Here is a 24,254-nt window from a genome sequence, read left to right as displayed (position 1 = left end):
CTTCTCTAATTTTACATGCAAATATAGCCGAAATCACAGCACAGGAATTGTGTTGTCTTATCTTGTGTGTATTATTTGATTTCATCAGACGACGGCTCGATTATAAATTAGGATTTTTGTGCAGACTAACTTCTTGGAAGGGAGAGCTGGTTATGTATTCTTAAAGGGCTGCGTTTCAGTCACTATTTCATATTTATCCAGTTGACTGACAACATAAACAGTAAAATATATAAAGGAGAACAGTTTTATTGAGAATTTGGCTCCATTAAAATACAGTATGAGCACAGAGAGACAAACAAATGTAAAGGGCAATATGACGGATGACGTAATTAATATGCTAATTAGCGCATGACGTCATCTGGCGACATTTAGCGACTTTTCAAACTGGCTTAGCTACTTTCCATCGAAAGAAGCTGGCAACACTGATTCGAGCTCAGTCCCATAGTGGACTTTGCAAGTGTAGTCAAAAGACAAACTGCTGCAACCTATTTCTTGATATTTGCTTGGCGAAATTGCTGGCCAATTTTCATTATACGTTTCACACAATTATACACCACATTCCTTGTTTCAGTTTAACCTAATTCCCACATTTCCTCCGTCGAGCTTAATGTTTTTTTAGATCGTTTGTTCATTCATTCATTCATACAGTAGGCCAGGCGGTGAACTAGCCAGCTAGCAAACTGCACACGATGGCAGAATTTACGTATAAATAAATGGACAATTTTTATGATGTAGGCCGAAAATGAGCTTCCCCTCTTTGAAAGACCAGCAGCCGCCACTGATATATATACAGGTCCTTCTCAAAAAATTTGCATATTGTGATAAAGTTCATTATTTTCTGTAATGTACTGATAAACATTAGACTTTCATATATTTTAGATTCATTACAACACAACTGAAGTAGTTCAAGCCTTTTATTGTTTTAATATTGATGATTTTGGCATACAGCTCATGAAAACCCAAAATTCCTATCTCAAAAAATTTGCATATTTCATCCAACCAATAAAAGAAACGTGTTTTTAATACAAAAAAAGTCAACCTTCACATAATTATGTTCAGTTATGCACTCAATACTTGGTCGGGAATCCTTTTGCAGAAATGACTGCTTCAATGTGGCGTGGCATGGAGGCAATCAGCCTGTGGCACTGCTGAGGTGTTATGGAGGCCCAGGATGCTTCGATAGCGGCCTTAAGCTCATCCAGAGTGTTGGGTCTTGCGTCTCTCAACTTTCTCTTCACAATATCCCACAGATTCTCTATGGGGTTCAGGTCAGGAGAGTTGGCAGGCCAATTGAGCACAGTAATACCATGGTCAGTAAACCATTTACCAGTGGTTTTGGCACTGTGAGCAGGTGCCAGGTCGTGCTGAAAAATGAAATCTTCATCTCCATAAAGCTTTTCAGCAGATGGAAGCATGAAGTGCTCCAAAATCTCCTGATAGCTAGCTGCATTGACCCTGCCCTTGATAAAACACAGTGGACCAACACCAGCAGCTGACATGGCACCCCAGACCATCACTGACTGTGGGTACTTGACACTGGACTTCAGGCATTTTGGCATTTCCCTCTCCCCAGTCTTCCTCCAGACTCTGGCACCTTGATTTCCGAATGACATGCAAAATTTGCTTTCATCCGAAAAAAAGTACTTTGGACCACTGAGCAACAGTCCAGTGCTGCTTCTCTGTAGCCCATTTCCTGCACACGCCTGTACACGGTGGCTCTGGATGTTTCTACTCCAGACTCAGTCCACTGCTTCCGCAGGTCCCCCAAGGTCTGGAATCGGTCCTTCTCCACAATCTTCCTCAGGGTCCGGTCACCTCTTCTCGTTGTGCTGCGTTTTCTGCCACACTTTTTCCTTCCCACAGACTTCCCACTGAGGTGCCTTGATACAGCACTCTGGGAACAGCCTATTCGTTCAGAAATTTCTTTCTGTGTCTTACCCTCTTGCTTGAGGGTGTCAATGATGGCCTTCTGGACAGCAGTCAGGTCGGCAGTCTTACCCATGATTGCGGTTTTGAGTAATGAACCAGGCTGGGAGTTTTTAAAAGCCTCAGGAATCTTTTGCAGGTGTTTAGAGTTAATTAGTTGATTCAGATGATTAGGTTAATAGCTCATTTAGAGAACCTTTTCATGATATGCTAATGTTTTGAGATAGGAATTTTGGGTTTTCATGAGCTGTATGCCAAAATCATCAATATTAAAACAATAAAAGGCTTGAACTACTTCAGTTGTGTTGTAATGAATCTAAAATATATGAAAGTCTGTTTATCAGTACATTACAGAAAATAGTGAACTTTATCACAATATGCTAATTTTTTTAGAAGGACCTGTGTGTATGTATATGTATATATATATATATGTATATATATATATATATATATATATATATATATATATATATATATATATATATATATATATATATATATATAATTGTTATATTATTATTATTATTTAAAGGTGCATGATAGGAAATAAAGAGTCCTGGGCAGAGAAACAGCTAGAGGAGTTGATGAGCACCAATAGAAATCTTTGGAGAAGCAATGCTCTAGTAATGCTTTTCTGAGTCTTGTTTGAGCCAGAGCGGTTGTGAACACACTCTCAATTCTGCCAGTAGGAGATCCTCTGATCACTGGATTCGGCCATCTCAGCATAGCATTTTTTGACATTTCTACAAAGTTCACTATCCTGCTGAAGAGGCATTTTTGACAGTCGACTGTAAAAGTCAAACGCTAATACATTTACATTGGATTAGTAATACATTAGCTTAAAGCTTAACCATGATGGTCATAATTTTTGTGTTATTTGTTTTTTTTTTTACCTTAAAATGGTGTTTGTTATTTCCAGGCCAGGCCAAACAAATTGGACCCTAACTGAATAACAGTTTATTGAATGAAAAGGCTTCTAAGTGCATCCTGCACACAAGCATACAAATAGATGGCTCATCTCATTTCCTGCATTTCCTGCATTGACCTTCAACGAGAGATTGCTTCAAGTCTTTCCCATGTGTTGTTACAGCTTGGCAGTTACGACAGGGAAGCGAGTCTTCCAGAGAAGGGTGCTAAGGAGGCCACATCCTGCCCGAAGGGAGGTGACATGTGGAGACACTGATATGGACTGACCCAGGCCTGTGGCAGTACTACACATGGAATGGGCCTTTGAGGCAGGACCTACCTATGAGAAGGGAGGAGTGGCTGCCAGCAGAGTCTGACAGAGTGCTCTGTAAAAGGGAAGACACAGGTTTACCGAGAGGGAAACCTTACAATGAAAGAATTCACAAATGGGATTGCCTGAAGGGAATCAAGCCATAAGGACACCTAGCCCAGTAAAGGGGCTGACCGGAGACCCAGGCATGCTAACACCAATACTGGGCCTGCCGTCAGATTGCTCCGCCCAGTCTGACTGCCGGGGGTGCTGGAGGAATTGGCTTCCCGCCAATTACCTGTTAAGTGAAGTGACATACCCATACTCGGTGACCCATACTCGGAATTCGTGCTCTGCATTTAACCCATCCAACGTGCACACACATTGGATGTGTGTGCACCATTTATGCTGCGGCGCCCGGGGAGCAGTTGGGGGTTCGGTGCCTTGCTCAAGGGCACCTCAGTCGTGGTATTGAGGGTGGAGAGAGCGCTGGACATTCACTCCCCCCACCTACAATCCCTGCCGGCCCGAGACTCGAACCCGCAACCTTTGGATTACGAGTCCGTCTCTCTAACCATTAGGCCACGACTTCCCCTACACACGACTTTACCCAACACACGGGAAGAAACTGGCTCAACGCGGAGACTGTAAAATCTTGCGAAGGTGTTCAATGTTGCCCAGCCCGCAACCCTAAAGATGTCGTGTCGAGATGTCCATGTGGAGTGAGCCCTCACCCACAGGGGGCAAGGCTCGCCTTAAGATTAGTACGGCAAGGCAATGGCATCCACTATCCAGTGGGCCAACCTCTGCTTGGAGACAGCCTTCCCTTTCTGCTGACCTCCGTGGCAGACAAAGAGCTGCTCAGAGCTTCTAAAGCTCCAGGTGCGGTCCACGTATGTGCTCAGCACTCTTACTGGACACAGCAACGCTAAGGCTGGATCTTCCTCCTCCAAGGGCAGTGCTTGCAGGTTCACCACCTGATTGCAGAAGGGCGTGGTGGGAACCTTGGGCACGTATCCAGGCCGGGGTCTCAGGACAACATGAGAGTAGGCCGGCCCGAACACAAGGCACTCTTCACTCACCGAAAATGCTTGGAAGTCCCAACCCTCTGATGGAAATGAGCATGGTCAGGAGCGCTGTCTCAGCAGACAGAAATTTAAGCTTGACTGACTCCTGACTGACTGGCTCAACGGGACCCTTCTGCAGTCTAGCCAGGACATTAGAGAGATCCCAGGAGGGCACCAGGGGTGGCCTAGGAGGATGTAACCTCCTGGCACCCCTCAGGAACCTCACAATGAGATCGTTCTTTCCCAGGGACCGGCCGTCCATTGCATCGTGATGTGCTGCGATAGCAACCACATACGCTTTCAAGGTGGAGGGTGACAGCCTATGCTCCAACCTTCCTTGTAGAGAATAAAGCACTAATCCAATCATGCTTCTTTGGGGGTCCTCTCGGTGAGAAGAACACCAGATCGTGAACAGACTTCACCCCAAGGCAAGAGCTAGCCTCGTAGAGAGGGCTCTGGCCTGAGTGAAAGTCTTCCACTGCCGGTGGACAAAACACTCAAGTCTGCCGCGTCTCATCCAGGAACCACACATGGAGGTTCCAAGATCTGGACGCGGGTGCCACATGGTGCCGGGCCCCTGAGAAAGGAGGTCCTTCCTCACAAGGAGAATGAGTTCCGAAAACCAGGTCCGGGTGAGCCAAGACAGATCAACTAGCAGGACCTGTTCCTTGTCCTCACTGACCTTGCACAGTGTCTGTGCGAGAAGGCTCACTGGGAGAAACGCATACTTGCGTAGAGCCCAAGGACAGCTGTGCGCCAGTGCGTCCGTGCCGAGGGGGCCTCGGTCAGAGAGTCATACAACTGGCCGTGGGAGGACTCGTGGGAGGCAAACAGGTTCACCTTAGCTTCCTCGAATCGACTGCAGAACAGCTGGATCGTCTCAGGATGGAGTAGTCATTCTCGGGGAACGTGAGCTGTTGTGAGAGCACATCGGCTGCACGATTGAGCTCACCCAGGATGTGGACAGCGTGCAGCGACTTGCGCTGTGTCTGACTCCAGAAGAGGAGATGGTGGGCAAGTTGTGACATGCGACGTGATCGTAGACAACCCTGGCAGTTGAGAACAAAATGGTTGCAATTTTGGCAATGCAGACCAACACATGCAAGCCAAGCAGTAGAGGCCGGACCGCCACAAGGCTAGTAGCACTGCCAGCAACTCAAGGCAGTTGATGTGCCAAAGCAGTTGAGGCCCTGTCCAGAACCCCGAGGCTGCCTGCCCGTTGCATAGAGCACCAGCCCGCACTGGAGGCATCCATCCTGACAACGACATGTCGAGACACTTGTTCTAAAGGTGTTCCGACCCGTAGAAATAGAAGGTCCGTCCAGGGGCTGAATGAGCGGCAACATGTTGGCGTGGTAGTCACGCGAATTGTACCGCGGCGCCATGCCCATCTCTGTACTAGGGAGTGTACCCTGTGCTGAAGTGGTCTCAAATAAAGCAATCCGAGCTGCGAGACTGCGGCTGTGGATGCCATATGCCCTAGGAGCCTCTGAAAGTGTTTCAGTGGTACCACCATCCTGCCTCTGAAGGAACTCAGGCAGTTCAGCATGGACAACACACTCATCGAGTCTTAACTTCATACTGAGAAAAGAGTTTCTCTGCATGGGGGAGAGCTTGCTCTTTTCCAAGATGATCCGAAGCCCCAACTGGCTGAGGTGCCGGAGCACCAGGTCCCTGTGATTGCACAACTGTTCATGCTTGAGACAGTTGAGGATCCTGATGCCCACTTCCCGTAACGGGGCAAGGGCGCCCCCCATGACTTTAGCAAAGACACGAGGGGAAAGGGAGACCCGAAGAGGAGGACCCTGTACTGCCATGCCCAACATCGCCTTCCCGAGGGACCACAATGTGACTTTCGTCGCCCTTAGGATGAGGGCAGTCGTCAAGCGCAGCTCTTGCATCAACCTCGGATTAGTACTACCCTCGTACATCTTAGCATGCAGGACAGAGGTGGCTTGGCCCGCAGCACTGTAAGCTTTGGCCACGAGAGCGGCAGTCAGTCTACAGTCTTTGGACGGGAGACGAGGACGATCCCTCCAAGTGGCGGCGTTTTGTGGGCACAGGTGCACCGCAACCACACTCTCCACCTCGGGAATGTCAATGTACCCCCTAGCTTCATCAGCTCCTCATGCACCTCCTGGAAGAAAAGAACCAATCATCCCACCGCGAGGGCTCGGGACTTGGAGGTGTGCACGCCTCCAAGCCCATTGCTCGTAGCAGCATGGCCGTCAACTCTGGGTCCGATTCGGCGGTGGCGGCCCAAACACCCAAGGGGGCAGCCCCACTGAATCTTCATCCTCAGAGGACGATTGCCCATCCCCCGTTGCTGCTATTGACATCTGATCCTCTATCGGCATGCCGAATGAAAAGCTGGGCGAGCCGTAAGACGGCACAGCAGAATCACCGGGGAGCCGCACAGAACAGCTGCTGCGGGAGGAGTGAAAGGTCTGTGAGGACTGGCCCGGAGGAAAGGCTCTCACTCTAACCCTCAGATTGCCCAGAGCACTAGCCGATGGTTCTCTACTCTTAGCAGAGAAGCCAGCGTGGGCAGTGACAGAGGGAGCCCCTCCCATCCCCGTGAGGTGAGAGAGGTGTAATCGCAAAGCTGCCATGGTTACACACTCACAACGAATGCATAAACCATCCACGAACGCAGCTTCAGCATGCTGGTTGCCCAGACACTGAAGACAACGATCATGGCTGTCGAAGGAGGATAGGAAACAACTACAACTAAGAGGACACGGCCGGAATTGCATCTTTGTAAAGATGGAAACCGACCGTGATTTGCTATTTTAGGAAATCTGCTCTTTTAGTTGAAGTGCCTAGGGGAATCGCTAATGACAGGGACACCGCTGTTCCCACCATGACGTAGAGGGTGAGACGGGAATGGATTTTCAAACCTCTCCCGTCCCACTCCCACAAAAAAAAAAATTATGTCCTGTCCCAATCCCATGAAAAAACTGGGGGAAAATCCCGTCCCGTTCTACTCCCGGAAGAATGACTCCCATTCCCTCCCACTCCCGTGTTGTGTTTTTTTTTTTTTTTTGGCCGAAATCTGTCAGTTACAATAAAAAAAATATAGTACAGATCACAACGTACCCACCTTAATTGAACAAAAACCCAAAATGTAGTTTTTTGTTATTATATTGAACTGAAAGCCAGCTTTGCACAGTGTGCATTGCACACATTAAATTTCAGTAAATCATCCATGCTAACACACATATTTTCTATTTTAATTTTATTTGAATTTTTTTCCATTTGAAAGTAGATATTTCACTCTCTATAGATACATTTTTCAAAGACAGAGTTTCGAAGTTTCTCACACAAGTTCACAGAGACCTAAAGCGCATCCTTTTTGCTTTAAAGCGCAACGTTTCATTGTTATTCTGAGTGCACAGAAATAAAAGTAGAGTCTTTACAGATTCTAAAGATGTATTAGGCTACTTTTATCTGTATGACCAAAATTTACGGAGATTTTAAGAGCAAATGAGCGCACCAGCACCTGTCCTGCAGCGAGCGCGCTATTCAGCTTCCACTCTCCACACAAACACTTAAATAGCGCACAATTCTCTTGGTTATCATCATATTGAGCGGCCATGTAAAGTTGCTACTACATACAGTGCCCTCCAAAAGTATTGGAACAGTAAAGCCAATTCCTTTATTTTTGCTGTAGACTGTAAACATTTGGGTTTGACATCAAAAGATGAATATGAGATGAGAGATTAACATTTCCGCTTTTATTTACAGGTATTTTCATCTGGATCTGATACACAACTTAGAAGATAGCACCTTTTGTTTGAACCCACCCATTTTTCATGATGAGCTGTTAGATTGTTAGTGATTGCATGCTTACCTAAAAAAAAATGATATAAAGGTCAAGTATGCACACATGAACCAAATAAAGCTCAAGTTCTATCAGGTTGGCACCAAAGTGTCACAAAGATTCAGCTAAGATAATATTGATACACCTTGATTGGCTTGATTCTGCATTAAATACCAGACAGGGGATCACAGTACAGACCACAGTGTTGCCAACTGCTTTCAATTGAAAGTAGCTAAAACTGGTAGCTAAATGTCACTAGATGACATCATAATGGCAAATTCACTGATCTATATAAAGCTGAATATATGCCAGTGGGCAAGAAAAAAACTTAGACAAGGTTTGTCCAAGAAGTTGTTATATTTGTCCCTAAACTTTTGAAAAAAAGTATCAAAAGGGGTGGGGAAGTAGCTAAATCTATCTACAAAATCTGTAAATTGGCAACACTGCAGACTAGAACTAAATACACAGGCAAATGAAGATAATTAACAAGACACACCTGAACCAAATGACATAATCAGACATAAACAGGAAAACTAGGTCAAGGACCACATGACAACAAAAAAAATGCAAAAAGTCCAGGGGCTTCATTTATAAAATGTTGCGCAGAAACCATCCTAAAATTGATCTTACGATCATTTCTCAAATATGTGTGATTCATAATATGAACGTACCTACAGAAAACGCACTTTCAGATGTGAAATCTATGAATCACAAATGATCTTGAACTTGCGCGCAAATGAATGGTTTCAGCTCTCTGCCTTGTAAACGACTCCTAATTAATGTCATTAACATGTAAAAGATCACCAGTCATCAACCAAATTCTTTCATTTAGAACAGCGATCTGCAAAACCAGCTGAGCTAACATTTTCAAAAACCTGCAGTACTCGAACAAGAAAAAGTGCATACATCTGCTCAGACCCTGACGTGATGTGAAGCACTTTTCCATGTCAAGCCAGTTTTTACAAATATGAGTGTTGGTGTGGATTTAAGCATACACACACTCTAAGATCAAATATGAACACGCTTTATAAATGAGGCCCCAGGTGGGTGACTCATCTATATTTATTTATTTTTTTATTTTTATTTAATATTTAAATGGTTGATATAGACTGATATCCAGTCTGACAGTCATTAACGCAACAAAAGCAAAACTAATGATCAGGGCAGCATGTGCCATTATAATGATATTAAAATAAATAGAACAGAGGAGGAAGGATATAAACTATAGGTTTAAATATAAAACATGTTACATGATTAAAAAGAGGCAGCTAGTGAGGCTGGGCAAACTCACATCCAGGACTCTCACCATCAGCACTGGCGCCCCTCAGGGTTGCGTTCTCTCCCCACTGCTCTTCTCCCTCTACACGAATGACTGCACATCAAAGGACCCCTCTGTCAAGCTCCTGAAGTTTGCGGACGACACTACAGTCATAGGCCTCATCAAGGACGGTGACGAGTCTGCTTACAAACAGGAAGTTGAGCAGCTGGCTGTCTGGTGCAGTCTTAACAACCTGGAGCTGAACACGCTCAAAACTGTGGAGATGATAGTGGACTTCAGGAGAAACCCCCCTGCTCTCCCCCCACTCACCATCATGAACAGCACTGTGACTTCAGCAGAGTCATTCAGATTCCTGGGCACCACCATCTCCCAGGACCTGAAGTGGGACAATCACATTGACTCTATTGCGAAAAAGGCCCAGCAGAGGCTGTATTTCCTCCGCCAGCTAAGGAAGTTCAACCTGCCTCAGGAGCTGCTGAAACAGTTCTACTCTGCAATCATCGAGTCTGTCCTATGTTCTTCTATAACTGTTTGGTTTGGTTCAGCTACCAAAACAGACATCAGAAGACTACAACGGACAGTTAGGACTGCTGAGAGAATTATCGGTGCCCCTCTGCCCAGCCTCCAAGAACTTTACACCTCCAGAGCGAGGAAAAGGGCTAAGAAAGTCACTCTGGACCCCTCACACCCAGCTCACTCTCTTCTTGTACTGTTGCCCTCTGGCCGGCGCTACAGATCACTGAGCACCAGAACAGCCAGACACAAGAACAGTTTTTTCCCCCAGGCCGTACCCCACCTGAACAACACATAACACACCCCGGTACTGTACATCTGTAAATAACTCATCAAACCTTCATCTGTACATAGGACACATGCACATTCACAGTTCTGTCTATGGTCATGTCTCTTTTCTGTATATTTTTATTTTTATTACTATTGTTATTCTTAATTATTGTATATTCTCTTCATTAGTGTTCTTTATCACCTTAATTATATGTTGTCTGCACTATGTTTGTACTTTCTGTACTGGAAGCTCATAACACCAAGACAAATTCCTTGTGTGTGCAAACACACTTGGCAATAAAGCTCTTTCTGATTCTGATTCTGATTCTGAAAGCTGTTTCATCTCTGTCAGACGGCAATGAGATATCACCGTCTTTCCTAATAATCCTTTCCTAGACTCCTGGGGTTATGAAAATGTAAATGAGAATGAAAGAGAGTATAAACAGCCAGATGATCTCACATGAGGGTGGGTGATCTACTATGCCAAGGTATCAAGCTGCCATCTGGCCTTGATCACAGCAACCTCAGTAAGATTTAACAGTTGCTTCTCTTTGAAGCTGCTGTTATGAACAAGATAATCTAATGCTCTGTGCAGCTACAGGTTGAGTGAAAGAATATGCCTGAGATGCATTTTGATAATTTGTTATTGGTGTTTTACATTATAACAGGGCTCTCAAGTTATAGCGAAAGTTTGGAGTGAGATTAGGGGAGGGGACACACAAAGGGGAGGAGTCACTCAAAGGAGAGGGGCAAGTCAAAGGGGAGGAGCAACTCAAATATTTGCAGCACTCAAGTTTTTGCTAGCAGTTCAATTTTACCTATTGTTCATAACTGACCAGCACAAATAGAAATGATAACATCTGGTAAATCTGATGAAAGACAAATTCATTATAATAAAATAAAAATATTTATGTATTTAAAAATACAAATGTATCAAAAATAAAAATACATTTTGCACCAAACTAGCCAACTGAACAGCAGTACTCAATGTACATACTGTACACATATACAGTAGGATTACAGTACTTACCCTGAGCATGTATGTCAAGCTTTGTGTGTGTTTGTGTGTGTGAGAGAGAGAGAGCCAGAGAGAGTACACATTTCAGCTTGTTTCTTTTTTTCTGTTGTAAATGTTTGTTGCACATTTTGATGCCTGATGACAGGGGTAGAGGACTCCCACATAAAGCACTGTCATGATGGATAATAGTGTTCCATCCAGAGTCAAACTGTTCCTGGTTTGAATCAAGATTCAAGATTCAAGAGTTTTTATTTGTCACATACACAATTATACAGGGTATAACCAGCAGTGAAATGTAGGTCAGGTCCGCTCCAAGGACAGTGCAATTATATAGAATACAAATATTAAGGAGAAGTACAAAACATAAAATAAAATAAAAGAATAAAATAAAAGAATAAAATAAAATAAGATAAGATAAAAAAATATAATATGAATGTGCAGGTCAGTATGTTGTTGACTTAAATAGTAATAAGAGGAATGTGCAAAAATAATGTGCAAAAAGTTGTACAGGGTATTTGAATAGCAGCAATATGAGGTAGAGAACAATTATGAATAGCTTATTGATATGGTGATATTTACATGGAGTCAAGTGATGTTATGACACAGAGTTAGAGTTTAGGAGCCTGATGGCCTGGGGGAAGAAGCTCCTCCTAAGTCTCTCAGTTTTTGCCATCAGGCTACGGAAGCGCTTACCAGATGGAAGCAAAGTGAATAGACGGTTACCAGGGTGATTTGGGTCCTTGAAGATTTTAACAGCTCTGTTTTTGCAGCGTTTGAGGTAGATGTCCTGCAGAGAGGGGAGCGCAGGCCCTGAGATGCGCTCAGCTAAGCGCACAACTCTCTGTAGTGCTTTGCAGTCCTGATTGGAGCTGTTTCCATACCACACTGAGATGCACTGAGTCAATATGGTATTAAATCACCCAGTGTTGCGGAAATATTAAGGACTGAATTCTTATCTGTAATACCTTCAACATTTACAGAATTGTTGAAATAGGAGGAAACAAAACAGCAATGTATTAATGTGATGGTTGAATTCCCAAATTTAGGGGTAAGTGCAGCTGTGGAGACAAGTGCAGGAGATGAGAGGAAGCTGGCATTTAGGTGGCATTTAATTCTGTATAACTCGAGACAGCTATGAACTCGGCAGAGAACTTACCTCCGTATTCCCTCATCTATCAATTGTACATATAGTGGGACAAGTTATCCCTTCTTAGCGTGAGAAATACAAGGTGTGGCGTGAGAGCGTGTGAACTGGTTGAAATGCGTGAGTCACACAGTGAATGCGTGAGACTTGAGAACCTGCATATAATAGGCAGTTTAGTTTAAATGTCCCACTTTACTTGCATTCAGATCAGCATATCATTGCTTCATGTCTAATTGGTTTAGCTTATACAAGGATCATATCTTACCAAAATATTATGCTCTACTTCACCAAGAATTCTTGTTTGTATTTATACAAAGACACAAACATTCACCCCATATGGCCTCTATCCAGTGTAAGGCATATTTTGTCTGAGAGAAAATCCAAAGATGAAAGAAAGCTTAAAATGTGAGAAGGATTTTCATACAGTTACTTAAAGTGAGTGTCGCCAGTGCAGGTCTCACTGGGAGCTCATTGAATTGTTTACAATGCTTTTATAAATTATATCATTTTCTCCAAATTGCACTTAATAAGCAGTGATGGGTATGCAGATAGGACACATCTAAAAAAATTAGGTTGGCTGAATATCTGATCATATCTGACACAGCGTGTCTGTTTTTGCATGGTGCTCCATGAGTCTGAAACATTAAGGGGATTAGCTTTAATTTTCCCAATGAAGTCCAGAGCCTCATACTTCTTGGTATCCAAAATATTCTATTACTGTATACATAAATACAAAACTTGTCAATTATGAAAAAATATAATTTTAAAGATCATAAATTGCTCTAATTTATTAAATTCTTGTGAACAATTTCACAAGTTCACACTTACATATAATAAATAGAATAATGTTTATTCGTATTTGGCGTGCTGTCTGAGGGGAGGGCTCCGAGCTCGGAATTTTGGACCGAACCCAGAGTAACCCCCCCCACACACACACACACACACACACACACACACACACACAGGTTTGGACAGTAATAGTTGTAAGTGCAGAGAAGGGGTGGCAGAGGAATGCTGGTAAACTGCCAATGAACAGAGGTAAGTCTGCTGTGTATATATATACACTCCTCTTATTTTGTTAAATGGGTTGATTTCTGATTGTTCTCCTCTCGTGTTAATTAGGTTAATTATCTGAACGTGCTCCTCCCGAACTTTGTTAATAAAACATCATTTAAAAATAAAAAAAGTAAAGGGATAAAGTACAGCTAGCCATTAGCTTCAAATCAACCTAACCAACACATTCTCACTCCCAACTAGTCACATATTGACACTTGGTCACAACCCTTTGACGTCATTTTTTGATGCACAGGGTACCCCTTTAGCATAATTTTTCGGCGTGCAAGGTCCTCCATTTCTTTAAATAAGAAACCCTTGGTGTCAATATGCCGACGCGAAAGGTACTGGGAATTTTATTGACATGATTAAATTATATATTGGGTAATAATATTTCCATTATTGCATATTTGTTGGGATGTGAATTTTCAAACAGTCACAACAGTTTTATTTACATTACACCATTTACATTATTTACATATATGAGCATGTAACCCAACCCCTGCCCCTAAACCTACAATTTGTCAATAAAACACAATATATTGTAACATCCTGATGTTATCAGTGCCCAGTCGCACTGAGTAGAGCATACTACATGAAGTCATCAGTATAGCGAGATTACTAGATGTATGTGATTATCGTGTGTGAGCCAAGATGTCAGATTAAACAGTGGTTGAAGTTAGACCGGTCTCTTCTCTTCGTTATATAAAAGTCAAAAAGCTGCCAAAGGGCAAACACAACAGATATAGCAGGCAGGTACAACCATAGATATGTATAGATGCCATATTCGACCATTCCAGACACGCTGATGCATCCGCCATTTTGGAACGGTCAACTTGATGTCATACACCATAATAATCAATGAATATTCAAAGATATGCAAGTGCATAACTTGCTGTTAAAAACTTGCATGTAACAAAACCGGAACATTAAATTGACCTCGTTCTGTGAGCAGCAGACACAGACAACCAAGCGTGAATACATATGGATGTTTATTAAACTACACTACAGGAGAACATGCAACATCGAACTAGACACAAATATACACACATTAAACATAGATGCTAACGCAAGGAAGGCATGGAGAGAGAGAAAGAGAGAGAGCGCTCGTGCGCAAGAGAGTAGAGTGTAATGGCAGGATTTACCCATCAGCTAAACACAACCTGTTAGAACCATCATAGAATCACATCACCTTAATTAAAAGAGAAGACCCACCTTTGGGTGTGGAAGTAGATTTATCTGGTTTCCCTGTAACGCCCATTTTGGTTAGTTTGACCAATAACAAGGCATATAGTTTCAGCATCAACTAAAAATGCATCAACACCTCATTTGCATGTTTTATGACTAGTGAAGAATCTGTGTAGTTTTGCTCACAGTACAGTAAAACTGGTATGATGCATTTCACGATCATGTAGTGTACATCATTGTTTTAGGAATAAAGAGCAGATCATTTTGATATCAAGAAAGAGACATCAAGAAGATAATAAACCAGAGATACATTCATATACCCTACATTAAGCTGTGTCGTCAGCCACTCCATACACTATAATGGTAAACACTCTTACTAAATGGTGTTTTCCCCCATATAAATTTTTCTACAAATTAATCTATAATGGAAAAACTATGAAGATTAGAATCCAGACAGTTACCACACATGGCAGTTTATCCAGCGCACCTAACGTCTTATCCATTGACTTCCATTGAAACAGGTCTCCATGATCTACTTGCTAAATCTACTTACTATCTACTTACTAAAATCTGTGCTCAGCATTACTTTTAATATTACAGAGTGCTGATATTCGGTGCATTTACATGGGTTGCTGTAGTAATGAACTTATTATCAGGACGACATCAAGAGAACTGTAAGAAGCTGTCATTGTGGAAAGAGAGAACAGTGAGTCCATCATGGCATATTGCCACAGTGCTGCTCACTAGGCGCACAGAACCTAAGCAACAGGGGCATTGCTGTATTTGCGCATTCGTGCATTTACTGTGTTCAGAGCTGAAACGTTCGCTCATTCACTATTCACTGTAGTGAATACCATAAACTACAAGGCCATTAGCGTATTCACAGACAATATTGCGTAGTATGACGCGAATGCAGTGACGGAATATCTTTGAAATCCGACGATGACAGATTCAGTGAATCAAACAAGCTTGCTTGCTTTCTTTCTTCTGCCTGTCTGAGCAGAATTATTCACCAAACCAAAACACATAGTTGATGATTGCGAACCATGTGAATCCATATGATCACTGTATAGTTGTGTACACAATCAGTCAAATGTGTTCAGATCTAAGGTCCTCTGAAAGAGTGATGAGAAAAACTGAGCTGGCTTTGCAGTACAACAGATACTTAAAAATCAATGTGTTACCTCTATTGTGAACCAGTAAAGCTCTAAAACTCCATAGGCCTATTAAAGTCGGGAACATGGTGGTGTAGTAATGACGGATGATTCAAAAGTAGAACAGACTCTCAGCCAAAGCAGATTTAATTGATTACTTTGACTGAAACATTTATTTCATTTTATTTTGAGAATGTGAACGGCGTGTGACAGAAGAAACAGATTTCATAACACTGCTGCAAACAAGATGAACTAATAATGTACCTCTACCTTTTGGATTATTGGACCATAACAGGTCTGGGATGGGAATTGTTGATCAATAGGCTACTATTGATTCAACCCTGTCCATGGTGCAGCCTATAATCTGCAGCCATAGTTACAAAGAAATTGATCTTCAACAGTTAGCAGCACGTAGGTATTTGGAGTCATTTGAGTGAAATTGAAATGGTCTGCCAAAAGGATCATTCTGTTTGAAAAAGATGGAGAGGGAATTTAAAAAATATCTTGGGTAAGTGTGGAGAATCATGAAGATGAAATATCTGCAGATGATGCTAAATAAAATTATCCAATTGGCCCTATAAATAAAGGTACATCTTGTCAATGGAAACAAACTTTCTTTTTTGAAAACTAAAAATCATAAATTATGCTCTTGTCTGCACAATTACAGTACAGTTTTTGGCTTTAGAATTGAACACACTTCAATTATTTCTTAGCATTTGTTATGTTTCCATCAAGCCTTGGGCGGCAAAAGCCTTAGTTAAAAGCACTGGAAAGATTATCCTGTATCATGTTTGTGTTATTTTTAAACCAATCCTATTTTGGTGTGTTAATGTTTCATTCTAACAGCTCAAGAAAAATGTATTCCCTCTTTCATACTAATAAATTGCATGGACCATGTGTCCGATGCATGCTTATATTCTCCTCATGCATGAAAGCTCAGTCACACAGACTTCATTGCAAAATTACACATAATGGCACAAAAATCAAAACTACTTTAAGAAAACTGAGTCAAAAACAGCCTAAACTGGGTTATAAAAAATATAAATATACAGTATATATCACTGGGTATTTTTTTTAGATATCGCATTCATTAATTGTTTTGACTGTTTTGCCTTAAAATATGTAGTTGGGGTTTGTTTATAAGCTCCTCTTAAAAATCACCCTTATTACAGCGGAATGTATATTTACTCTTCCAGGTGATCTGAAAGGTTAATGTACCCAAACAAGTCTTATTTTTACAACTCATATTCAAGGTTTGATTGCTCTTTTTCGGTTCCAGCCGCTGGAATCTTAAAGTTGATCAGAATTGATGTAATTAACATTCTGTGTATTTTTCTCATGCCAGAAATGAGTTCAAGAGGGCAATATTAGTAGTTTGCCAGCAGTCAGTCAGTTGATTTATTGCAACATTAACATCCACTACAGGTCAAAATCTTATATATATACTGATCCCCTCAGGTTTTCTTTCATTTAATGTCAAAGTTTTTCATTAAGGACATATATTGCATGGTTATGTACTACAACTAAATTATGAACTTCTTGAATTTGGCATTGTGGTATTATTAAAGTACACTAGCTAACCCATGGGCCTATAATACACTGAGTGCCCTTGTTTCCATTTCCCTAAAACTTTGAAGTGCACTTTCAGTTGGAACAAGATATCAAAGCATCCTTTGATAACTGCTAACCTTTCCTGTGAGAAGAATGAAAAGCTTGAATATCAAAGTAAAAAGCTAATATATCCTTTTTTTCCAAGAGCCTTTTAGCCCACTCCTTAATGCCAGGCTCAAATCTAGAGTCAGATCTAACCTATTTCCAGGTAAATTTAATACTCTGATGTGAGGTTCTGAGTATAACCTTTAAAATGTTCACAAAGCTGTTCTTGTAGGTTATTGTAAGTCTGAGGCAATGTTGTCAGAAAGTTTTAGTTTTAGTGACCAGCTGTCAAGCTGTGTCATGGGGTCTAAAGCCGGAGTCTTGTTTACATTTAAACATTTACATAACTGTCTGTTTTTGCTGGTTAATTTTTGACCATGCACACTTTTGTCTCTTGTAAAACTGCAATACAGAAGCAGTTCCTAATTTGAACTTATCCTGAAATCGCATTATAACCTGGGGTAAAATATGAGGAACACAGCTCTCATTTTCATTTCTGCTTTAGTAGTCCCAGCTTTGCTGGCTGACAAAGGTAGGAAAAACAGACTTTATTGAACTTTGTTGAACGTTTCCACTGTAGTAAGAGGAATGATTCAGCCAGATTCACTATTGTTTCTTTAATATAGATGATTTGTTATTAATGTTAGATTAAATTTTAACAGAATAACAGTTGAAATTATGTAATGTCTGTTGTGAAACAGGCAGAGAGGTGATGAATAAATACACTATGAAAGAAAATCCATCAGAAATTACAGCTACGTTGACTAATGTATTTATTTTGTGATTATGCTTATGCAATTATTCTTTAAAATATATTTTTTTGTATCTCTACAGGCAAGAACTATGCCAAGGAAAATGTTTGCCAAGAGCTCAAAACTATTGGAATCGAGAAGTTCAAAGAAATGCAAGTATAAAGTTTCGTTTCTTATCCCTGAGGATTTACACGGTTCTAAGTCTCAAACATAGTTCATGGATATAAATTATACATATTTGGGTCTCAAGTTTTAAGTTAAAAGTTTTTAAAAGTATGTAAATTCCTGTTCATTTTGCAGTGCATTTTTCACAGTTATTCACTTTTTGTCCACACAATATCCCTACATTTCTGATGTAATTAGTAGAGATTCTCTGAAAATGCTTGCATAACCTATTTTCATAACCTATAACCTTTGATCCTCGTGCAGGGTCACTGTCCTCTACAGTCAAAAGTTCCCGAATGGCACATTCCAGGAGGTCAGCTGTGTGGCAGATGAAATGACCAAGCTTGCAGAAAAATGTTGCAAAGATGATGCCAGTCCTGACTGCTATAGTAAAGGAGTAAGTGGTTGATCTCTATGGCATACCCGGCAATACAATATTTGCAGATACCTAAAAAAAATAAAAAATTCAATATAATTCAAATTAGATTCAGGAGTGTGTCAATCAATATTGATATTATGATATCATGTACCTATTTTACACAACCACTTACACTTTGATGAAATGCAACCATATAATATGAACATTTATCTGAAATATCCACATCCTATACCCCAATTGGGACATTCACAGCAAAAAATTGGCCTACACTAGGCCTTTATACCTACCTTTATATAACAGGCTTTTAAATAATTGAATCCCAGGTTTCAGGGTACAGTTATAGGCTATAAAAAGTTTAAAAAAAAAAAAGCACAAAAGTAGACTTTCACGCTGTTCTCAACGTAACAATGGGTTATCATCATTTTATTAACCCTGAGTTAAGATCACATACACTATATTGCCAAGAGCATTGGGACACCCCCTTCTAATGTACAGGTATGACTAATATCTATGAGTACAAATTTTAATGTTTAAGCATATAATGATATTCTTGGGAATTGTGTGCTTCTAATTTTATAGCAACAGTTTGGACGGGAGCCTTTTCTATTCTAACACGAAAATGCCTCTGTGTATAAGGCAAGGTTCAAAAAGAAATGATCGATTCAGTCAGTGTGGAAGAACTTGGCTTGTCTGCAGATATCCAAGTCCTAATGAAATAGTCTTTAAGAGAAGCAGTCTATCAGCGGAAGTTTAAAATCAGCTCGTAAGTGTATTTACTTGTCTCAGTGTTTAGCGCATTTGCCGTTGCTAGGAAACGCTTATTTTGTTTACTGTGTTGAGAGGTGCTGAAATCGCGTTTGGCCTCGTACTGTATCGCGTATCTTGTCAGTGTGTGCACTTGCTTGGCCATTTTTAGTTGATAAACAGGAAAGTGGGTCCAGCTGAATTGAAATGGTGATTTGTTGGATTGGTATAAAAAAGGTTATTATACCGCGGCTGTCGTCGTGTGAAGCCTGAAGAGTGTAAAGACCATCAACTCTACCGTGCGACTCCACCGGGCAGGGACACCGGCAAGGGATAGAAGTATCGCTTTTTATTTTAGTTTTTTTCATTTATATGTTTATTATTGAAATGTTATATGCATGTGTCAATTTTATTTAATTTCTTTATTTTCCTAAATATGTGGGTATATAGTATTTATAGAGTTGTAACTTTTTGTTTTAGTTACTTTTTCTTATTTGTAAGTCGCTTTGGACAAAAGCGTCTGCTAAATGACAAAAGTAAGTAAGTAATCCCAGCTGAACACCTCTTGTGTGATTTTAAATGCAGACCTTGAGGCAAGTTTTTTATTTTTTTCCATGGAAATCTGTTGTAGTAGTCAAACCTGTTCATTAGAAGGGTTGTCCGTCGTCCGAATACTTTTGGCATAGTGTATAAATAGAACGTTTGTCATTTTGAAAGAGGGTTAGCACCGCTTTTTAGAAAAACCTGCAGGAAAGACAAAGGGGCTGAGAAATTATTTGATTAGAATCACCTCCTTATGCTGGTAGATGCTATAGCTAGTGTGAAGTTGTTTGTTTAATATTAATTGTACAGGTAATCTCAAAAAATTAGAATATCGTGAAAAAGTTTTCTTGTAACTTATTTGAAAAAGTGAAACTTTCATATATTTTAGATTCATTACATGTAAGGTAAAACATTTCAAAAGTTTATTTGTTTTAATTTTGATGATTAGAGCTTACAGCTCATGAAAGTTACAAATCAGAATCTCAAAATATTAGAATATTTACATTTGAGTTTAAATTAATGACCATCCCTACAGTATAAATTCGGGGTATCTCTTGTTCTTTGTAACCACAATAATGGGGAAGACTGCTGACTTGGCAATGATCCAGAAGACGAACATTGACACCCTCCACAAAGAGGGTAAGTCACAGAGGGTCATTACTGAAAGGTGTGGCTGTTTACAGAGTGCTGTATCAAAGCATATTAAATGCAAAGTTGACCGGAAGGAAGAATTTGGGTAGGAAAAGGTGCACAAGCAACAGGGATGACTGCAAGCTTGAGAATACTGTCAAGCAAAGCTGATTCAAACACTTGTGAGAGCTTCACAAGGAGTGGACTGAAGCTGAAGTCAGTGCATCAAGAGTCACCACGCTCAGATATCTTCAGGAAAAGGGCTACCAAGCCACTTGTGAACCAGAGACAACGTCAGAAGCGTCTTAACTGGGCTGTGGAGAAAAAGAACTGGAAAAGCTCAGTGGTCTAAAGTCCTCTTTTCAGATGAAAGTAAATTTTGCATTTCATTTGGAAATCAAGGGCCCAGAGTCTGGAGGAAGAGTGGAGAGGCACAGAATCCATGTTGCTTGAAGTCCAATGTGAAGTTTCCACAGTCAGTGATGATTTGGGCTGCCATGTCATCTGCTGGTGTTGGTCCACTGTGTTTTCTGAAGTCCACAGTCAACGCAGCAATCTACCAGGAAATTTTAGAGCACTTCATGCTTCCTTCTGCTGACAAGCTTTATGGAGATGCTGATTTCATTTTCCAGCAGGACTTGGCACCTGCCCACACTGCCAAAGGTACCAAAAGCTGGTTCAATGACCATGGTGTTACTGTGCTTGATTGGCCAGCAAACTCGCCTGACCTGAACCCTATAGAGAATCTATGGGGTATTGTCAAGAGGAAGATGAGAGACAGCAGACCCAACAATGCAGACCTGTTATCAAAGCAACCTGGGCTTCCATTACACCTGAGCAGTGCCACAGGCTGATTGCCTCCATGCCACGCCACATTGATGCAGTAATTCATGCAAAAGGAGGCCCAACCAAGTATTGAGTGCATAGAAATGAACATACTTTTCAGAAGCCTGACATTTCTGTTTAAAATATCCTTTTTTGTTGATCTTATGTAATATTCTATTTTTCTGAGACACCGAATTTTGGGTTTTCATTATCTGTAAACCATAATCATCAAAATTTCAAGAAATAAAGGCTTGAAATATTTCACTCTATACATTCTCAAAATAAAATGAAATAAATCTATATAATATATGGGTTTCACTTTCTGAAATGAGTGACAAAAAACATTGACCTTTTTCATGATATTCTATTTTTTTTAGATGTACCTGTATTATTTTTCTGCATGTTTTTGCCAAGGACTTTTATTTTGGTGTTGCGTCCTCCGAGAAGGAGGAGGGTCATGTTAATGTAATATGAAGGGAAGTGCGGGAAGAGAGGAGAGTAGAGCGGACATGGAGACTAGTTGCTCTCTTCCCCAGTTCTAGGACTTTGCTCAATAAAAGTTACTAGCCATCGATATTTTCAAGTCCATAGTCTTTATTCACATTAACCCACGGGCAGCTAAAACCCCACACCACAGGTGGACGTCTCTGGCGTCTTTGGAGAAGTTGCTGTTGAACTGGTGTGGTGACAAAGACTAAAATATATGATAATCGCTGCCCTTTCATATATGCTGGATCAGTACTAGTGGATTAATTTAGACTGAAACGCATCTTGCTTTACGTACTGTTTCAATTATGGATTGTATTCCAACAGATTTATATCTTTAGAGCAGTTTTGTTGTTTTCACCATCGTGTGAGTTTTCATTTCACGGTCAGTTATCTGTTTCTTTCATTTTATTTAGGTAAAAAAGTAAAAAAAGACGTTTGCAACTGGACTATTAGAAGTTGGTTTAGGATTGAACAGCTCTCACTTTTCTGACACGTGTGCGCTACTCCCTCCTGTGGCGGACTTCGGTAACTGCACATAGCCTCAGAACCAAAGGAGAAAGTATTGCAAACAAGACTTTAAAATATATATATATATATATTGTGTTCATCGCCGTTCACTGTACTGAGTCTAACCTGCAGACCATCTTTATCAATAAAAGACTTTGCTCGACTGAACTGATATCATACAGCTTAGCTTGCAATGCAGGTTCAAGTCCATCAATAAAACGTCGCAAAATTTCACCTTTGACGGCTGATTCTCCATAGTCCAAGCTTGGTGAACAAGGCGGGTCAATCCGGCAGCATACACTTCCATGGCTCGTTACTCAGACGCGGTCTGGCATTCAAGTAAGTTTGAAAGTTTTTTCATAGCTGTTTTTGATCGAAAACTGCAGCTAATTTGCTACAAATGGTGTTGTAATCAGCTTTTATGTCATCCGACAAACTATCCCAGTAACTGAATGCAGCACCTGCCAATCTTGAAAGTACCTTGGCAAGCTGAGATTTGTCCATACCTGAGGTCTCACAGCATACTTGAAAACGACAAGCCCACTGAGAAAAGCTTTCGTTGAAATCCCCAGTGAAGTCTGGAGGTAAAACAGCTCTGAAGTGCACTTGCGGGTTTGTTACATTGTCCTCTCAAGTCAAGTCAAGTTCAAGTCAAGTTGAGCTTTATTGTCATTCCGCTACATGTGGGGACATGCAGTGGAACGAAATGTCGTGTCTCGCAGGACCACGGTGCTACATAAATACAGACATTACAACAATGAAGTAAAAAAACACTATAAACCTATACACTACTAACAGATTTAACTATAAGTATACTATATATAAGTATTTACCCTATACAAACTAAAAGGATAAAAAATACAACTATACGAATGCTTCACATAAATATTACCCTATACAAACTAAAAAATAGAAGATAAAAAATACAAACTATACGAATGCTTCACAAATACTGTACATGTGCAAAGAGAGACATTTGAGTCAGCAGCTGGTTGGGGAACAGTGCAGGATGATTTGTAGTGCATGAGCATGTAAATATACATATATTGCAATATACAGTTTTTTGTGAGATTGTGCACACGCAGCAGTGTGTGTAAGTGTCCATAGTGCACATAGTGTAAAGTGTAAGTGTCCATAGTGCACATAGTGTAGAGTGTGAGTGCCCATAGTGTAAAGTGTCCATAGTGCACATAGAGGAGAGTGTCCATAGTGTAAAGAAAAATAAGAATAAAATAAAAAAAATATGCCATGTTTGAAAAGAATGAAGTCAATGCAGTGTTGTTTTGGTCTTCCTGCACTTGACGATGCGATTAAAGTAGCCGGTCGGTGTTAGAGAGCACGTTCTGCAGCCACTGAGTCTTTTCCTCTGCCGGCGCCTTCTGCACCTCAGCCAACCATGGTACACAGCCTCACGACAGAGTCCACCAATATGCTTGCAGCACAGCTCAGTGACCTCCATCTGAAATTAGATAAACTTCAGTGTGTTGTTACTATGCTGGCGCAGCCGAAGTCTCATTATACCACTTCTGCTTCATCTCCAGAACATCACTTTGCCTATCGTCGACGATCACCTTCACTAGACAGAGCTAAAGACAATTAATATTTGTCGTCTTCTCGCTATCAACATTTCACTGCATCTGATGATCCCTACTCCAGAGGAAGATCTCCTGTACGTTCCAGTAGCAGCCATCGCAGATCACAAGGGAGCCCCAGGCCAAGTTATCATCAGCAGCAAGGCTATGAAAGACCCTTACTCTATGACAGTCGAGATATTCACTTTAGCCCTCAGCAGGTATATGCTGCATACGATGACTCAGTGACTTCTCAACCCAGCTACAGGCGTCAATCGAATGATGGCAGCAGTCCAGGCAGGAACCGAGATCGACGGAGGGGTGAGCAGAATTACAGACATC

At 41.1% G+C, this 24,254-nt stretch overlaps 1 protein-coding gene across 1 annotated transcript in view; it reads left to right on the top strand.

Moving 5' to 3' along the window:
• The first annotated feature begins 17,642 nt into the window (after window positions 1–17,642).
• The window catches only part of gc (GC vitamin D binding protein), a 34,166-nt gene continuing 27,554 nt past the window's right edge, over window positions 17,643–24,254 (top strand). The window contains exons 1-3 of the mRNA XM_079417167.1: window positions 17,643–17,839; window positions 18,142–18,211; window positions 18,489–18,621. Of these exons, the coding sequence (XP_079273293.1) occupies window positions 17,776–17,839; window positions 18,142–18,211; window positions 18,489–18,621 (267 nt within the window). The 5' untranslated portion in view covers window positions 17,643–17,775. The remainder of the gene's footprint in view (window positions 17,840–18,141; window positions 18,212–18,488; window positions 18,622–24,254) is intronic.

The sequence above is a fragment of the Barbus barbus genome (genome assembly GCF_936440315.1).
Source record: "Barbus barbus genome assembly, chromosome: 5".
Classification (NCBI taxonomy): Eukaryota; Metazoa; Chordata; class Actinopteri; order Cypriniformes; family Cyprinidae; genus Barbus; species Barbus barbus.
This window is presented reverse-complemented; position numbering and strand designations above follow the sequence as displayed.